At 49.7% G+C, this 19843-nt stretch overlaps 1 protein-coding gene across 1 annotated transcript in view; it reads right to left on the bottom strand.

Moving 5' to 3' along the window:
* Positions 1–8982, bottom strand: part of IHH (Indian hedgehog signaling molecule) — a 98482-nt gene extending 89500 nt beyond the window's left edge. Inside the window, exon 1 of the mRNA XM_038754110.1 lies at positions 8723–8982. Within this exon, the coding sequence (XP_038610038.1) occupies positions 8723–8982 (260 nt within the window). The remainder of the gene's footprint in view (positions 1–8722) is intronic.
* Between the last annotated feature and the right edge of the window lie 10861 nt (positions 8983–19843).

Here is a 19843-nt window from a genome sequence, read left to right as displayed (position 1 = left end):
CTCATCTGGAAAATGGGGATGAAGACTGTGAGCCCCACGTGGGACAACCTGATTACCTTGTATCTCCCCCAGTGCTTAGAACAGTGCTTTGTACATAGTAAGCGCTTAACAAATATTATTATTATTATTATTATTATTATTATTATTATTATGTCCCTGCCCTCAAGGAGTGTCCAGTGTGGTCAGAGGAATTCCCAATCTAGGGAACTGAAAATCAGGATTCCTGGGTTCTCTTCACTCCAGTGGCTCCACCCAAGAAGATATGGCTTAGGCAGCTCGGATCAATCAATCCATCAATTATACCTATTGGGCGCTTACTGTGTATGGAGCACTGTACTAAGCGCTCGGGAGAGGACACTTCTCTGGGCCTCAGTTCCCTCATCTGTAAAATGGGGATTAAGACTGTGAGCCCCACGTGGGACAACCTGATCACCTTGTATCTCCCTCAGCGCTTAGAACAGTGCTTTGCACATAGTAAGCGCTTAACAAATGTCATTATTTTTTTCAAGCGCTCAGTACAGTGCTCTGCACATAGTAAGCGCTCAATAAATACGATTGATGATGACAATACGACAATAAACAGACCCATTCCCTGCCCACAGTGAGCTAGAGGGATAAAATGGAAAAGGGGGGTAAGTTTGGCTCTTGAACGCTTTGGAAAGATACACTGCATTCATTCGTTCATTCAATCGTATTTATTAAGCGCTTACTGTGTGCAGAGCACTGTACTAAGCGCTTGGGGAAGTGAGACGGCGAGCCCCACGTGGGGCAGGGACTGTGTCCAACTCGATTTGCTTGTATCCAGCCCAGTGCTTAGTATAGTCCCTTCTAGACTGTGAGCCCGTTGTTGGGTAGGGACCATCTCTATATGTTGCTGATTTGTAATAATAATAATAATAATAATTATTATTATTATTATAATGATGCCATTTGTTAATAATAATAATAATAATAATAATGGTATTTGTTAAGAGACTGTGAGCCCACTGTTGGGTAGGGACTGTCTCTATACGTTGCCAACTTGTACTTCCCAAGCGCTTAGTACAGTGCTCTGCACACAGTAAGTGCTCAATAAATACGATTGATTGATTGATTGATTGAGCTTACTGTGTGCAAAGCACTGTTCTGAGCACTGGGGGGATACAAGGTAATCAGGTTGTCCCAAATGGGACTCACAATCTTAACCCCCATTTTCCAGATGAGGGAACTGAGGCCCAGAGAAGTGAAGTGACTTGCCCAAAGTCACCCAGCTGTCAGTTGGCAGAGCCGGGATTTGAACCCATGACCTGTGACTCCAAAGCCCGGGCTCTTTCCACTGAGCCACGCTGTTAAGTGCTTACTATGTGCAAAGCACTGTTCTAAGCACTAAGGAGGTTGCAAGGTGATCAGGTGGCCCCACGGGGGGCTCACAGTCTTCATCCCCATTTTCCAGATGAGGGAACTGAGGCCCAGAGAAATGAAGTGACTTGCCCAAAGTCACACAGCTGACAATTGGCGGAGTCGGGATTAGAACCCATGACCTCTGACTCCAAAGCCTGTGCTCTTTCCACTGAGCCATGCTGCTTCTCAAGCGCTTAGTACGATGCTCTGCACACAGTAAGTGCTCAATAAATACCCCTGAATGATTTGAACCCATGATCACTGACTCCAAAGCCCGGACTCTTTCCACTGAGCCACGCTGCTTCTCGACTCCGCCACTTGTCAGCCATGTGACTTTGGGCAAGTCACTTCACTTCTCCGGGCCTCAGTTCCCTCATCTGGAAAATGGGGATGAAGACTGTGAGCCCCCCGTGGGACAACCTGATCACCTTGTAACCTCCCCGGCGCTTAGAACAGTGCTGTGCACATAGTAAGCGCTTAATAAATGCCATTATTATTATTATTATTATTATTATTATTATTATTATGAAAGGCACATAGTAAGCACTTAACAAATACCACAATTATTATTGCAATACAACAATAAAGAGTGACCATCCCTACCCACAAGGAGCTCACAGTCTAGAGGGGTGGGGAGACCAACATCAGTTCAAATAAACAGGCATTAATATAAATAAATAAAATGACAGATGTCCCGCTCCCCATCCCCCCCTTACCTCCTTCCCCTCCCCACAGCACCTGTATATATGTATATATGTTTGTATGGATTTATTACTCTATTTATTGATTTATTTTACTTGCACATATTTATTCTATTTATTTTATTTGGTTAATACGTTTTGTTCTGTTGTCTGTCTCCCCCTCCTAGCCTGTGAGCCCGCTGTTGGGTAGGGACCGTCTCTAGAAGTTGCCAACTTGGACTTCCCAAGCGCTTAGTACAGTGCTCTGCACACAGTAAGCGCTCAATAAATACGATTGATTGATTGATTGATTGATTACCTCCTTCCCCTCCCCACAGCACCTGTATATATGTACATATGTTTGTACGGATTTATTACTCTATTTATTTATTTATTTTACTTGTACATATTTATTCTATTTATTTTATTTTGCTAATATGTTTGGTTTTGTTCTCTGTCTCCCCCTTCTAGCCTGTGAGGCTTCTGTTGGGTAGGGACCAGCTCTATATGTTTCCAACTTGGACTTCCCAAGCACTCAGTACAGTGCTCTGCACACAGTAAGTGCTCAATAAATATGATCGATTGATTGATTACCTCCTTCCCCTCCCCACAGCACCTGTATATATGTATATATGTTTGTACGGATTTATTACTCTATTGATTTACTTTACTTGTACATATTTATTCTATTTATTTTATTTTGCTAATATGTTTTGTTTTGTTTTCTGTCTCCCCCTTCTAGCCTGTGAGCCCGCTGTCAGGTAGGGACCGTCTCTAGATGTTGCCAACTTGGACTTCCCAAGCACTTAGTCCAGTGCTCTGCACATAGTAAGCGCTCAATAAATACGATTGATTGATTGATTGATTGACTTCCCAAGTGCTTAGTCCAGTGTCCTGCACACAGTAAGTGCTCAATAAATACGATTTAACATATTTACATATTTATAGTACATATAGTACATAGTACATATTTATTCCTCTATTTATTTATTTATTTATTTATTTGACTTGTACATACCTATTCTATTTATTTTATTTTGTTAATATGTTTGGTTTTGTTCTCTGTCTCCCCCTTCTAGACTGTGAGCCCACTGTTGGGTAGGGACTGTCTCTAGATGTTGCCAACTTGGACTTCCCAAGCGCTTAGTCCAGTGCTCTGCACACAGTAAGTCCTCAATAAATACGATTGATTGATTGATTGATTGACTTCCCAAGCACTTAGTCCAGTGCTGTGCCCACAGTAAGCGCTCAATAAATACGATTGACTGATTGATTGACTTCCCAAGCGCCTAGTCCGGTGCTCTGCACACAGTAAGCGCTCAATAAATGTGATTGATTGATTGATAGACTTCCCAAGCGCTTAGTCCAGTGCTCTGCACACAGTAAGCGCTCAATAAATACGATTGATTGATTGACTTCCCAAGCGCCTAGCCCAGTGCTCTGCCCACAGTAAGCGCTCAATAAATACGATTGATTGATTGGTTGATTGACTTCCCAAGCACTTAGTCCAGTGCTCTGCACGCAGTAAGCGCTCAATAAAAGCGATTGATTGATTGATTGACTTCCCAAGCGCTTAGTCCAGTGCTCTGCACGCAGTAAGCGCTCAATAAATACGATTGACTGAATGAATGAAACACGAGGAGGGAGGGAGTTCCAGGCCAGAGGCAGGATGTGGGCGAGAGGTCGACGATAGTGAGATAGACGAGATGGAGGCCCAGTGCTTGACACATAGTAAGCCTTTAACAGAAACTATAATGATAAAAAGGGCTGCGGGAAAACCTGGCCTTTGCCCTCAGGGACTTGAGAGTCTAAGAAGAAAAAAACAATATCAATCAATCGTATTTACTGAGCGCTTACTGTGTGCAGAGCACTGGACTAAGCGCTTGGGAAGTCCAAGTTGGCAACATATAGAGACAGTCCCTACCCAACAGTGGGCTCAGAGTCTAGAAGGGGGAGACAGAGAACAAAACCAAACATACTAACAAAATAAAATAGAATAGAATAGATATGGACAAGTAAAATAAATAAATAGAGGAATAAATCTGTACAAACATATATCCATATATACAGGTGGTGTGGGGAAGGGAAGGAGGTAAGATGGCGGGGATGGAGAGGGGGACGAGGGGGAGAGGAATCAATCAATCAATCAATCGTATTTATTGAGCACTTACTGTGTGCAGAGCACTGTACTAAGCGCTTGGGAAGGACAAGCCGGCAACATATAGAGACAGTCCCTACCCAACAGTGGGCTCACAGTCTAGAAGGGGGAGACAGAGAACAAAACCAAACATATTAACAAAATGCAATAAATAGAATAGATCTGTACAAGTGAAATAAATAAATAAATAGAGGAATAAATCTGTACAAACATCTATACATATATACAGGTGCTGTGGGGAGGGGAAGGAGGTAAGGCGGGGGGATGGAGAGGGGGACGAGGGGGAGAGGAATCAATCAATCAATCAATCAATCATATTTATTGAGCGCTTACTGTGTGCAGAGCACTGGACTAAGCGCTTGGGAAGTACAAGCCGGCAACATATAGAGACAGTCCCTACCCAACAGTGGGCTCACAGTCTAGAAGGGGGAGACAGAGAACAAAACCAAACATACTAACAAAATAAAATAGAATAGATATGTACAAGTGAAATAAATAAATAAATAGAGGAATAAATCTGTACAAACATATATCCATATATACAGGTGCTGTGGGGAAGGGAAGGAGGTAAGATGAGGGGGATGGAGAGGGGGACGAGGGGGAGAGGAAGGGAGGGGCTGAGTCTGGGAAGGCCTCCTGGAGGAGGTGAGCTCTCAGTAGGGCCTTGAAGGGAGGAAGAGAGCTAGCTTGGTGGATGGGCAGAGGGAGGGCATTGTACAAGCATATATACAGGTGCTGTGGGGAGGGGAAGGAGGATGAACAAATGCATCACCATTAGAGAAGCAGCGTGGCTCAGTGGAAAGAACATGGGCTTTGGAGTCAGAGGTCCTGGGTTCAAACTCCGGCTCCACCAATTGTCAGCTGTGTGACTTTGGGCAAGTCACGTCACTTCTCTGGGCCTCAGTGACCTCATCTGGAAAATGGGGATGAAGACTGTGAGCCCCCCTTGGGACAAGTGGATCACCTTGTAACCTCCCTAGTGCTTAGAACAGTGCTTTGCACATGGTAAGCGCTGAATAAATGCTATGATTATTATTATGATTATTATTCCCAAGGCCCCACAGGGAAGGCGTGTCAGGGCCGAGCCTCGACCCTGGGACCTCCGGCTTCCTGGCCCAGCGCCCCGCTGCTTCTGCAATGGGTCCGTTGGTGGTTGCTTAGTACCTCATCTGTGAAATGGGGATGAAGACTGTGAGCCCCCCGGGGGACAACCTAATCACCTTGCAACCTCCCCAGCGCTTAGAACAGCGCTTTGCACATAGCAAGCGCTTAACAAATACCATCTTTTTAAAATTACTATTATAAATGAATGAATGAACAAATGCTATTACTATTATTATGGAAAGAGCCCGGGCTTTGGAGTCAGAGGTCATGGGTTCAAATCCCGACTCCACCACTTGTCAGCAGGGTGACTTTGGGCCAGTCACTTCACTTCTCTGGGCCTCGGTGACCTCATCTGGAAAATGGGGAGGAAGACCGTGGGCCCCCCTTGGGACAACCTGATCACCTGGTAACCTCCCTAGCAATTAGAACAGTGCTTTGCACAGAGTAAGTGCTTAACAAATACCATTATTTTTTATTCCTGTTATTCATTCATTCATTCATTCATTCAATCGTATATATTGAGTGCTCACTGTGCGCAGAGCACTGTACTAAGCGCTTGGGAAGTACAAGTTGGCAACATATAGAGATGGTCCCTACTCAACAGTGGACTCACAGTCTAGAAGACTGTGAGTAGAACAGTGCCTTGCATATAGTAAGCGCTTAACAAATACCATTTTTATTACTGTTATTATGAATGAATGAACAAATGCTATTATTATTATTATTATTATTATTATTATTATTATTATTATTATTAGAGAAGCAGCATGGCTCAGTGGAAACAGCCCAAGCATTGGAGTCAACTTGTACTTCCCAAGCGCTTAGTACAGTGCTCTGCACACAGTAAGCGCTCAATAAATACGATTGAATGAATGAATGAGTCAGAGGTCATGGGTTCAAATCCCGGCTCTGCCACTTGTCAGCTGGGTGACTTTGAGCCAGTCACTTCACTTCTCTGGGCCTCGGTGACCTCATCTGTCAAATGGGGATGAAGACTGTGGGCCCACCTTGGGACAACCTGATCACCTCGTAACCTCCCCAGCGCTTAGAATGGTGCTTTGCACATAGTAAGCGCTTAACAAATACCATCATTATTATTATTATTATTATTAAATACGATTGAATGAATGAATGAATATTTGTACATATTCATTCTATTTATTTTATTCTGTTAATATGTTTTGTTTTGTTGTCTGTCTCCCGCTTCTAGACTGTGAACCCACTGTTGGATAGGGACTGTCTCTCTATGTTGCCAACTTGTACTTTACAAGCGCTTAGTACAGTGCTCTGCACACAGTAAGCGCTCAACAAATACGATTGAATGAATGAATGAATGAGTCAGAGGTCATGGGTTCAAATTCCGGCTCCGCCACTTGTCAGCTGGGTGACTTTGAGCCAGTCACTTCACTTCTCTGGGCCTCAGTGACCTCATCTGGAAAACGGGGATGAAGACTGGGAGCTCCCCTTGGGACAACCTGATAATAATAATAATAATGGCATTTATTAAGCGCTTACTATGTGCAAAGCACTGTTCTAAGCGCTGGGGAATTTACAAGGTGATCAGGTGGTCCCACGTGGGGCTCACAGTCTTAATCCCCATTTTACAGAGGAGGCAACTGAGGCCCAGAGCAGTGAAGTGACTTGCCCAAAGTCATCCAGCTGACAAGTGGCAGAGCCGGGATTTGAACCCATGACCTCTGACTTCAAAGCCCGGGCTCTTTCCGCTGAGCCACGCTGCTTATCTCGTAACCTCCCCAGCGCTTAGAATGGTGCTTGGCAGCCTGGCTCATTGGAAAGAGCCCGGGCTTTGGAGTCCGAAGTCATGGGTTCAAATCCCAGCTCCGCCAATTGTCAGCTGTGTGACTTTGGATGAGTCACTTCACTTCTCTGGGCCTCAGTGACCTCATCTGGAAAATGGGGATGAAGACTGTGAGCCCCAAGTGGTTCAACCTGATCACCTCGTATCCTCCCCAGCACTTAGAACAGTGCTTTGCACATAGTAAGCACTTAATAAATGCCATCATTTGTATGTTTGTATGTTTGGTTTTGTTAGTATGTTTGGTTTTGTTAGTATGTTTGGTTTTGTTCTCTGTCTCCCCCTTTTAGACTGTGAGCCCACTGTTGAGTAGGGACTGTCTCTATATGTTGCCAATTTGTACTTCCCAAGCGCTTAGTACAGTGCTCTGCACATAGTAAGCACTCAATAAATATGATTGATGATGATGATGATGGTAAGTGCTTAACAAATGCCATCATTATTAGTAGTAGTAGTAAGCGCTTAACAAATACCATCATTATTATTATCATTAATAAATTCGACTGAATGAATGAGCGAATGAAGAAAATAAATAGAATGCGTACAAAAATGGAATAAATAAATAGAGTAATAAATAGGTACAAACATATATACATATATACAGGGTCCGTTGGTGGTTGCTTAGTACAGCGTTTGGCACAGAGTGTGAGCGCCGGGGGTGATGGGGGGGTGCAGTGCGGCCTAGGGGGCGCTGTTCCCCCAGTTTTCGCGCCTTCGCGCCTCACGCCTTCGTGGCTCATCCGATGCCATCCGATGCCATCCTTCACCATCCGATGCCATCCGTCGCCATCCGACGCCATCCGTCTCCATCTGATGCCATGCGTCGCTCTCTTCCTCCCTTCAAGGCCCTACTGAGAGCTCACCTCCTGCAGGAGGCCTTCCCCCACTGAGCCCCTTCCTTCCTCTCCCCCTTGTCCCCCTCTCCATCCCCCCCCATCTTACCTCCTTCCCTTCCCCACAGCACCTGTATATATGTTTGTACATATTTATTACCCTATTTATTTATTTATTTTACTTGTACATATCTATTCTATTTATTTTATTTTGTTAATATGTTTGGTTTTGTCTCCCCCTTTTAGACTGTGAGCCCACTGTTGGGTAAGGACTGTCTCTATATGTTGCCAATTTGTACTTCCCAAGCGCTTACTACAGTGCTCTGCACACAGTAAGCGCTCAATAAATACGATTGATGATGATGATGATGATGAGCCCCCTCCTTCCTCTCCATCCCCCCCTTGCCTGGCCTCTTTCCCTTCCCCACAGCACCTGTACATATGTATAGATGTTTGTACGGAATTATTACTCGATTTATTTATTTATTTTACTTGTACATACCTATTCTATTTATTTTATTTTGTTAATATGTTTGAGTTTTGTTCTCTGTCTCCCCCTTCTAGACTGTGAGCCCGCTGTTGGGTAGGGACCGTCTCTAGACGTTGCCGACTTGGATTTCCCAAGCGCTTAGTCCAGTGCTCTGCACACAGTAAGCGCTCAATAAATACGATTGATTGATTGATCCGATGCCATCCGATGCCATCCTTCGCCATCCGATGCCATCCGCCGCCATCCGATGCCATCCGTTGCCATCCGTCGCCATCCACCGCCATCCGATGCCATCCGTCGCCATCCGTCGCCATCCGAGGCCATCCGTCGCCATCCACCGCCATCCGTCGCCCTCCGATGCCATCCGTCGCCATCCGATGCCATCCCGCGCCCCGCGGCCGCCCGCTGTTATTCTCCAGCTCAAAATAGGCGCACAATAGTTGTTTGGAAGGCTCCCTTCTCCCCGCTCCCTTCTGGCTGCCGGCCCCGCCGCCTGATGAAAGCACGCGGAAAGCTAACATTTCCGGACTCAAATCGATGGAGGGGCCGGGGCGAGAGGGGAAGGAGGGGGCGGGGCCGGAGCGCGAGCCGAAGGCGGATTGGTGGGCGGGAACGGTGGGCGCCGCCAATTGGCCCGAAGAAAGGGCGGGGCCGGAGTGCGAGCAGGGGATTGGTGGGTGAGGCCGAGGGGCGGGCCCTGGGCGCGAAGAAAGGGCGGGGCCGGAGCGCGAGCCGGGGATTGGTGGATGGGGCCGAGGGGCGGGGCCGGGGCGCCAGAAAGGGCGGGGCCCCCTCGTCCCCCTCTCCATCCCCCCATCTTACCTCCTTCCCTTCCCCACAGCACCTGTCTATATGTAGATATGTTTGCGCATATTTATTACTCCATTTATTTATTTATTTATTTTACTTGTACATATCTATTCTATTTATTTTATTTTGTTAGTATGTTTGGTTTTGTTCTCCGTCTCCCCCTTTTAGACTGGGAACCCACTGGTGGGTAGGGACCGTCTCTATATGTTGCCAACTTGTACTCCCCAAGCGCTTAGTCCAGTGCTCTGCGCACAGTAAGCGCTCAATAAATACGATTGATTGATTGATTGATTGGTGGGCGGGAACGGTGGGCGCCGCCAATTGGGCGAAGAAAGGGCGGGGCCGGAGCGCGAGCCGAAGGCGGATTGGTGGGCGCGGCCAATGGGCGCGAAGAATGGGCGGGGCCGGAGCGCGAGCCGAAGGCGGATTGGTGGGCGGGAACGAGGGGCGTGGCCTGGGTCGAGGAGAGGGCGTGGCCTGGGCTCGAGGAAAGGGCGGGGCCTGGGCTCGAGGAAAGGGCGGGGTCGGAGCGCGAGCCGGGGATTGGTGGATGGGGCCGAGGGGCGGGGCCGGGAAGCGAAGAAAGGCCGGGGCCGGAGCCCGAGCCGGAGGCGGATTGGTGGGCAGGGTAGAGGGGCGGGGCCGGAACACGATGAAAGGGCAGGGACGAGAGGTGGGGCCGGAGCACAGGAAGGGGACCAGTGGGCGGGGCCTGGGCGCGAGAAAGGGGCGGGGCCTGGGCGCGAGAAAGGGGCGGGCCTGGAGCACAAGAGGAAGGCGGGATTGGTGGGCGTGAGGGAGGGGTGGGGCCGGAGAGTGAGTTGAAGGCGGATTGGTGGGCGGGAACGGTGGACGAGGCTGAGGAGCGGGGCCTGAGCGAGAGAAAAGGGCGGGGCCGGAGCGCGAGCCAAGGCGGATTGGTGGGCGGGAACGGTGGGCGGGGCCAATTGATGCGAAACAGGGCGGGGCCGGAGCGCGAGCCGGGTATTGGTGAATGAGCCTGAGGGGCGGGGCCTGGGCGTGACGAAAGGGTGGGGCAGGAGCGCCAGCAGCAGGCGGATTGTGGGCCGGGCTGAGGGGCGCGGCCAATTGGCGCAAAGAAAAGGAGGGTAGGAGGGGCGGGGCCGGAGTGCGAGCAGGGGATTGGTCGGTGGGGCAGAGGGGCGGGGCCGGAGCGCGAGGAAAGGGAGGGGCCGAGGGGTGGGACCTGGGCGCGAAGAAAGAGCGGGGCCGGACCGCGAGCCGAAGGCGGATTGGTGGGCGGGAACGGTGGGCGCCGCCAATGGGCGCGAAGGAAGGGCGGGGCCGAGGGGCGATCAGAAGGCGGATTGGTGGGAGGGAACGGTGGTTGGGCCTGATGGGCGGGGCCTGGGCGCGAGGAAAGGGCGGGGCCTAACAACGCGGCGAAGGCGGGAAAGGCGGGCGGAGCCTGGGCGCGAGGAAAGGGCGGGGCAGTTGACTGGGGCGTGGGGCGAAGGCGGGAACGGCGGGTAGGTCAGAGGCGCCATTAAAGGAAGGGGCCGCAGGGCGAGCAGGGGGTGGAGCGATAGGCGGGGCCTGGGGGCGAGTGAAGGGCGGGGCCGTGGGGCGAGGAAAGGGCAGGAATGGTGGGCGGGGCCAATGAGAGGAACCAATGAGCGGAGCCGGAGCGCGCGTGGAGGGCGGGGCCGATGAGAGGGACCAATGAGCGGGGCCGGAGCGCGTGAAGGGCGGGGCCTATGGGCGCGTGTCCGAGAGGGGAGCGGTGGGCGGGGCCAGTGGGCGAGGCCTGCGCACGCTGGGGGGAGGAACGATGGACGGGGCCAATGAGAGGGGCTGGAGCGCGCGTGAAGGGGGAGGCTGATGGGCGCGTGTCTGAGGTGGGAACGATGGGCGGGGCCTGAGCACGCACAGGGGGAGGAGTGATGGGCGGGGCCGATGAGAGGGGCCGGAGCGCACGTGCAGGGCGGTGCCGATGGGCGGGGCTTGGTGCGGGCGAGGCTGAGGCGGGAATGGTGGGCGGGGCCAATGAAAGGGACCAATGAGCAGGGCCGGAACGTGTGTGAAGGGCGGGTCCGATGGGCGCGTGACAGAGGCGGGAACGGTGGGCGGGACCAGTGGGCGGGGCCTGCTCACGCGCAAGGGGGGAGGGGCGATGGGCACAATCTGGGGGCGAGTGAAGGGCGAGGCCGTGGCGCGAGGAAAGGGCGGGAACGGTGGGCGGGGCCAATGAGAGAGACCAATGAGCAGGGCCGGGGCGCGCGTGAAGGGCGGGGCCGATGGGGGCGTGTCTGAGGCGGGGACGATGGGCGGGACTTGCGCAAAAGGGAGGAGCAATGGGCGGGGCCAATGAGAGCGGCCGAAGAGCGCGAGCAGGCCGGGGTTGAGGAGCACGTGTCTGAGGCGGGATTGGTGGGCGGGGCTTGCGCACAAGCAGGGGGGAGGAACGATGGGCGGGGTCTGGGGAATGAAGGGCGGGGCCATGGCGCGAGGAAAGGGCGGGAGCGGTGGGTGGGGCCAATGAGAGGGACCAATCAGCGGGGCCGATGGGCACAAGCCTTAGCCGGGAACGCTGGGCGGGGCCTGCGCAAGCGCACGGGGGGGAGGGGCGATGGGCGGGGCCAATGGGCGCGGCCAATGAGAGGGGCCGGAGCGCGCGAGAAGGGTGCGTGTCTGAGGTGTAGCGGTGGGCGGGGCCAACGGGCAGGGCCTGCGCACGCGCCGGGGGAGGAGCGATGGGCGGGGCTTGGTGGGCGCGAGGGTGAGGCGGGAACGGCAGGCGGGGCCAATGGGAGGCGCCTGCGCGCGAGGGAAGGGCGGGAAAAACGGGCGCGTGCCGAAGGTGGGAAAAGTGGGCGGGGCCGACGACTGGGGGGAGGGGCGGGGGGCCGTCTGTGTGTCTGTGTGTCTGTGTGTGTGTGTGTGTGTCTGTGTGTCTGTGTGTCTGTGTGTGTGTGAGACCTTGGATAAGTCGCTTCACTCTTCAGGGCCTCAGTTTCCTCAACTGTACACTAAGCGCTTAGCACAGTGCTCTGCACACAGTATGCGCTCAATAAATACAACGGATTGAATGAAATGGGGATTCCATGCCTGTTTCCTTTCCTATTTAGCCAGTGAGCCCCCTGCGGGGTGGGGATTGAGTCCAACCTGTGGGACCTGGCCCCCAATAATAATAATAATAATAATAATAATGATAATAATAATAATAATAGCATTTATTAAGTGCTTACTATGTGAAAAGCACTGTTCTAAGCGGTGGGGTGGTTCCAAGGTGATCAGGTTGTCCCACGGGGGGCTCGCAGTCTTCATCCCCATTGTACAGATGAGGGAACTGAGGCCCACAGAGGTGAAGTGCCTTGCCCAAAGTCACCCAGCTGACAATTGAGCCCGCTGATGGGTAGGGACTGTCTCTATATGTTGCCAACTTGGACTTCCCAAGCGCTTAGTCCAGTGCTCGGCACACAGTAAGCGCTCAATAATTACGATTGAATGAATGAATGAATGAATGAAAAGTAGCAGGAGTAGTAAGGACGGTATTGAATGAATGAAAATTGTCGGAGCCGGAATTAAAGCCCATTCGTTCATTCCTTCATTCAATCGTATTTATCGAGCGGTTACTGTGTACAGAGCACTGGACTAAGCGCTTGGGGAGTACAAGTTGGCAACATATAGAGGCCGTCCCTACCCAACAACAGGCTCACAGTCTCCCATGCATCTGAGAGAGAGCTGCTTGGTATTTTAACCAGGAACCTTAAGAGGTTTAACAGGTGTCCCTCTTAAAGACGACGTGGGAAGAGGAGTATCGAGCAGTGATTTCAATCTTGGCCTTTCAATCAATCAATCAATCGTATTTATTGAGCGCTTACTGTGTGCAGAACACTGTACTTTCATTAACCAACCATGAATGGCAAGGTTTGGGAAGTGCTTTCAACTACATGCTAAAGAAAACAGTAGGAATGTATGACGGAAACCATAACCTCTGACTCCAAAGCCCGTGCTTTTTCCGCTGGGCCATGCGGCTTCTCCCCAAGACCCCCCGCAGCCCCCCACTGAGCCAGCCAGGGAAGGTTGGGACGCCTGACCCCCACACTCAGGAAAGATCGTGGGCTTTGGAGTCAGAGGTCATGGGTTCAAATCCTGGCTTCGCCACAGGCCTGCTGTGTGACCTCGGGCAAGTCACTTAACTTCTCTGAGCCTCAGTGACCGCATCTGTAAAATGTGGATTAAGACTGGGAGCCCCACGTGGGACAACCTGATCACCTTGTACCCCCCCAGCGCTTAGAACAGTGCTTTGCACATAGTAAGCGCTTAACAAATGCCATTATTATTATCCATTCATCCATCCATCCATGCTTCACTTCCACTCCCACCTCTAAAAGCCAATGGCTTCCAAATCTCCCTGATCTCCCTCCATCTCTGCAGGCTCGCATCTCCTCCTGCTTTCGAGACATCTCTAGTTGGATGTCCTCCCGTCACCTCCAACTCAACATGTCCCAAACGGAGCTCCTCATCTTCCCACCAAATCCCTGCCCTCTCCCTGACTTTCCCGTCACTGTAGACGGCGCTACCATCCTTCCCGTCTCACGAGCCCGCAGCCTTGGTGTCATCCCGGCTCTGCCAATTGCCAGCTGGAGAAGCAGCGTGGCTCAGTGGAAAGAGCCCGGGCTTCGGAGTCAGAGGCCGTGGGTTCAAATCCCGACTCCACCAATTAGCTGTGTGACTTTGGGCAAGTCACTTCACTTCTTTGGGCCTCAGTGACCTCATCTGTAAAATGGGGAGTAAGACTGTGAGCCCCCCGTGGGACAACCTGATCACCTTGTATCCTCCCCAGTGCTTAGAACAGTGCTTTGTCTTCTAGACAACAGTGCACAGTCTTCTAGACCGTGAGCCTGCTTTTGGGTAGGGACCGTCTCTATATGTTGCCAACTTGGACTTCCCAGCGCTTAGTCCAGTGCTCCGCACACAGTAAGCGCTCAATAAATACGACTGAATGAATGAATGCTTTGCTCACAGTAAGCGCTTAATAAATGCCATCATTACTATTATTCTCTGGGCCTCAGTTCCCTCATCTGTAAAATGGCGGTGAAGACTGTGAGCCCCCCGTGGGACAACCTGATCACCTTGTAACCTCCCCAGCACTTCGAACAGTGCTTTGCACATAGTAAGCGCTTAATAAATGCTAGTAGTAGTAGTAGTAGTAGTAGTAGTAGTAGTAGTAGTAGTAGTAGTATCCTTGACTCCGCTCTCTCGTTCACCCCACACATCCAATCCGTCACCAAAATCTGCCAGGTCTCACCTCCGCAACATTGCCAAGATCCGCCCTTTCCTCTCCATCCAAACTGCTACCACGTTAATCATCATCATCATCATCATCATCAATTGTATTTATTGAGCGCTTACTGTGTGCAGAGCACTGTACTAAGCGCTTGGGAAGTACAAATTGGCAACATATAGAGACAGTCCCTACCCAACAGTGGGCTCACAGTCTAAAAGGGGGAGACAGAGAACAAAACCAAACATACTAACAAAATAAAATAAATGGAATAGATATGTACAAGTAAAATGAATAAATAAATAGAGTAATAAATATGTACAAACATATATACATATACAGGTGCTGTGGGGAAGGGAAGGAGGTAAGATGGGGGGATGGAGAGGGGGACGAGGGGGAGAGGAAGGAAGGGGCTGAGTGTGGGAAGGCCTCCTGGAGGAGGTGAGCTCTCAGTAGGGCCTTGAAGGGAGGAAGAGAGCGAGCTTGGCGGATGGGCAGAGGGATTGGGGGCATTCCGGGCCCGGGGGAGGACGTGGGCCGGGGGTCGATGGCGGGACAGGCGAGAACGAGGCCTAACGGTGAGGAGATTAGCGGCGGAGGAGGAGCGGAGGGTGCGGGCTGCGATGGAGAAGGAGAGAAGGGAGGTGAGGGAGGAGGGGGCCAGGGGATGGATGGATGGATGGACAGCCTGGAAGCCCAGGGGGAGGAGTTTCTGCCTGATGCGCAGATTGATTGGGAGCCACTGGAGATTTTTGAGGAGGGGAGTAACAGGCCCACAGCGTTTCGGGACAAAGATAATCCGGGCAGCAGCATGAAGTATGGATTCAATCCCTCCCTATTAATTCAATCCCTATTAATCCAATCCCTCGCCCTCTCCCGCCTGGATTCCTGCATCAGCCTCCTTGCTGACCTCCCCGTCTCCTGTCTCTAACCCCGCTGCAGTCCACACTTCACTCTGCTAATCAATCAATCAATCAATCGTATTTATTGAGCGCTTACTGTGTGCACAGCACTGGACTAAGCGCTTGGGAAGTCCAAGTTGGCAACATCTAGAGACAGTCCCTACCCAACAGTGGGCTCACAGTCTAAAAGGGGGAGACAGAGAACAAAACCAAACATACTAACAAAATAAAATAAATAGAATAGAGATGTACAAGTAAAATCAATCAATCAATCAATCGTATTTATTGAGCACTTACTGTGTGCAAAGCACTGAACTAAGTGCTTGGGAAGTACAAGTTGGCAACATCTAGAGACAGTCCCTACGCAACAGTGGGCTCACAGTCTAAAAGGGGGAGACAGAGAACAAAACCAAACATACTAACAAAATAAAATAAATAGAATAGATATGTACAAGTAAAATCAATCAATCAATCAATCGTATTTATTGAGCACTTACTGTGTGCAGAGCACTGTACTAAGCGCTTGGGAAGGACAAGTTGGCAACATATAGAGACAGTCCCTACCCAACAGTGGGCTCACAGTCTAAAAGGGGGAGACAGAGAACAAAACCAAACATACTAACAAAATAAAATAAATAGAATAGATATGTACAAGTAAAATCAATCAATCATATATATTGAGCACTTACTGTGTGCAGAGCACTGTACTAAGCACTTGGGAAGTACAAGTTGGCAACATAGAGAGACGGTCCCTACCCAACAGTGGGCTCACAGTCTAGGAGGGGGAGACAGACAACAAAACCAAACATATTAACAAAATAAACTAAATAGAATAGATATGTACAAGTAAAATCAATCAATCATATTTATTGAGCACTTACTGTGTGCAGAGCACTGTACTAAGCGCTTGGGAAGTGCAAGATGGCAACATCTAGAGACAGTCCCTACCCAACAGCGGGCTCACAGTCTAGGAGGGGGAGACAGACAACAAAACCAAACATATTAACAAAATAAACTAAATAGAATAGATATGTACAAGTAAAATAGAGTAATAAATATGTACAAACATATATACATATATACAGGTATATCTGCTAAGCAGATCATCGCTGACCTCCCCGTCTCCTGCCTCTAATCCCGCTTCATCATCATTATCATCAATCGTATTTATTGAGCGCTTACTATGTGCAGAGCACTGTACTAAGCGCTTGGGAAGTACAAATTGGCAATACATAGAGACAGTTCCTACCCAACAGTGGGCTCACAGTCTAAAAGGCTTCAGTCCACGCTTCATTCATTCAATCATATTTATTGAGCGCTTACTGTGTGCAGAGCACTGGACTAAGCGCTTGGGAAGTACAAGTTGGTGGCATATAGAGCTGAAGCTAAGCAGATCGAAAGACCTCTATAATTGTTATAACCTATCATTTCTTGGTCCCTGGCTTAACACTGGCTCGGATGCCGTTATTCTCTGATGATGTTGGGTTTCAAGTTGGGTGGAACAGCCTCGGTCAGTTTTATTTCGTTAATACGCTTGGTTTTGTTTTCTGTCTCCCCCTTCTAGGCCGTGAGCCCACTGTCGGGTAGGGACCGTCTCTAGATGTTGCCAACTTGCTAAGCAGGACGTTTTTCTACAGAAATGTTCAGGACGTATCTTCAAAAAGCCCCGGCGGCCGCCCGTCCGCGTCCGCGTGAAACAAAAACTCCTCTCCAGTGGGTTTAAAGCCTTCCACCACCTCTTCCCTTCCTACCTCCCTTGGCTTCTCTCCTTCTCCATGCCAGCCCGCGCGCTTCGCTCCTCCAGTGCCAACCGTCTCACGGTGCCTCGAAACGCTCAATAAATACGATTGATGATCTCCTGTCGCGCTGCCAACCCATCACCCACGTCCTGCCTCTGGCCTGGAATGCCCTCCTTCCTCAAATTGCCCAGACAAAGACTCCCCCGCCTCTTCAAAGCCTTATTCAAGCGCTTAGTACAGTGCTCTGCACCCTGTAAGCGCTCAATAAGTACGATTGATTGATTGATTGAAGGCCCGTCTCCTCCAAGGGGCCTTCTCAGGAGGGCCTTGAAGGGAGGAAGAGAGCTAGCTTGGCGGATGTGGGGAGGGAGGGCATTCCGGGCCAGGGGGTAAAAAAAATTCCGGGTGGAATTTTTAATAAATTTAAATAAATTTAATAAATTGGAGGTGGAAAACAATTCCGGGCGGAATTTTTAATACATTTAAATAAATTTAATAAATTGGAGGTGGAAAACAAACTCGCCTCCTATTCCAATTTACTGTCAGACAAGTTAGATACCCTGGTTGGGCAGAACTGAGTTGCCCGGTCTTTTAATCCAGCACTGATTCAATCTGGTGCGTTTGCATTCTTAAAATTGGCTGCTTAGGGTATAGACGATGTATAAGGTTGAAAGTCGAGAAGAATTTCACAGTATATAAGTGAAATTTCAGAGGACAGGAGTGAAGAGTTGTTGCCAACTTGTCCTTCCCAAGCGCTCGGTACAGTGCTCTGCACACAGTAAGCGCTCAATAAATACGATTGATTGATGGATTGATTAGTCCAGTGCTCTGCACACAGTAAGCGCTCAATAAATACGATTGATGATGATGATAATGATGATGAAGAGCCTGGGCTAATCAATCAATCAATCAATCGTATTTACTGAGCACTTACTGTGTGCAGAGCACTGGACTAAGCACTTGGGAAGTACAAGTTGCATAAGTTGGCAACAATCAATCAATCAATCGTATTTATTGAGCGCTTACTATGTGCAGAGCACTATACTAAGCGCTTGGGAATTACAAGTTGGCAACATAAAAGTTGGCAACAAACAATCAATCGTATTTACTGAGCGCTTACTGTGTGCAGAGCACTGGACTAAGCGCTTGGGAAGTCCAAGTTGGCAACATATGGAGACCGTCCCTACCCAACAGTGGGCTCACAGTCTAGAAGGGGGAGACAGACAACAAAACCAAACATACTAACAAAATAAAATAAATAGAATAGATACGTACAAGATAAATAGAGTAATAAATATGCACAAACATATATACATATAAGCGCTTAGTACAGTGCTCTGCACACAGTAAGCGCTCTGTAAATACGATTGATTGATTGATTGATTAGCCCAGGCTCTTCATCATCATCAGTTGGGCTAGGTCTGGACATTTAATTGGATAAACATTAAAATGAGGAAAGACCTCTATAATTGTTATAACCTATCATTTCTTGGTCCCTGGCTTAACACTGGCTCAGATGCAGTTATTCTCTGGTAATGTTGGGTTTAAAGTTGGGTTGAACAGCCTTGGTCAGTTTTATTTTGTTAATATGCTTGGTTTTGTTGTCTGTCTCCCCCTTCTAGACTGTGAGCCCGGTATTGGGTAGGGACCGTCTCTCTATGTTGCCAACTTGGACTTCCCAAGCGCTTAGTCCAGTGCTCTGCACACAGTAAGTGCTCAATAAATATGATTGATTGATTGATTCCCAGACTAAGCCCCCCTTTCCTCTTCTCCCACTCCCTTCTGTGGCATCTTTTAGACTGTGAGCCCACTGTTGGGTAGGGACTGTCTCTATATGTTGCCAACTTGGACTTCCCAAGCGCTTAGTCCAGTGCTCTGCACACAGGAAGCGCTCAATAAATACGATTGATGATGATGATGATGATCCTGACTTGCTCCTTTTATAGTCTTCCCCCTTCCAGCCCCAGACCACTTATGTACACGTATGTGAGCCCGCTGTTGGGTAGGGACCATCTCTGTATGTTGCCAACTTGTACTTCCCAAGCGCTTAGTACAGTGCTCTGCACACAGTAAGCGCTCAATAAATGCGATTGAATGAATGAATGAATGAATCCAATTGGCTTGTACCCACCCCAGCGCTTAGTACAGTGCTCAGCACATAGTAAGCGCTTAACAAAGACCACAATTAGGATTATTCCACTAAGCGTGGCTGGTGGAATAGAGCCCGGGCTTGGGAGTCAGAAGGACCCGATTTCTAATCCCTTGTCTGCTCTGTGTGACCTTGGGCAAGTCACTTCACTTCTCTGGGCCTCAGTTCCCTCATCTGTAAAATGGGGATTGAGACTGTGAGCACCCCGTGGGACAGGGACTGTGTCCAACCTAAATACCCTTGTATCTACCCGTGTTTAGAACAGTGCTTGAAACGTAGTAAGCCCTTAAGAAGCAGCGTGGCTCAGTGGAAAGAGCCCGGGCTTTGGAGTCAGAGGTCATGGGTTCAAATCCCGGCTCCGCCACTTGTCAGGTGTGTGATTTTGGGCAAGCCACTTTACTTCTCTGTGCCTCAGTTACCTCATCTGTAAAATGGGGGTAGAGACTGTGAGCCCCACGTGGGATAACCTGATGACCTTGTATCTACCTCAGCACTTAGAACAGTGCTTTGCACTTAATAAGTGCCATTATT

The sequence above is a fragment of the Tachyglossus aculeatus genome, chromosome 1, assembly GCF_015852505.1.
Source record: "Tachyglossus aculeatus isolate mTacAcu1 chromosome 1, mTacAcu1.pri, whole genome shotgun sequence".
NCBI lineage: Eukaryota > Metazoa > Chordata > Mammalia > Monotremata > Tachyglossidae > Tachyglossus > Tachyglossus aculeatus.
Note: the sequence above shows the minus strand (reverse complement) of the source record. Positions and strands in the feature narration are given on the sequence as shown.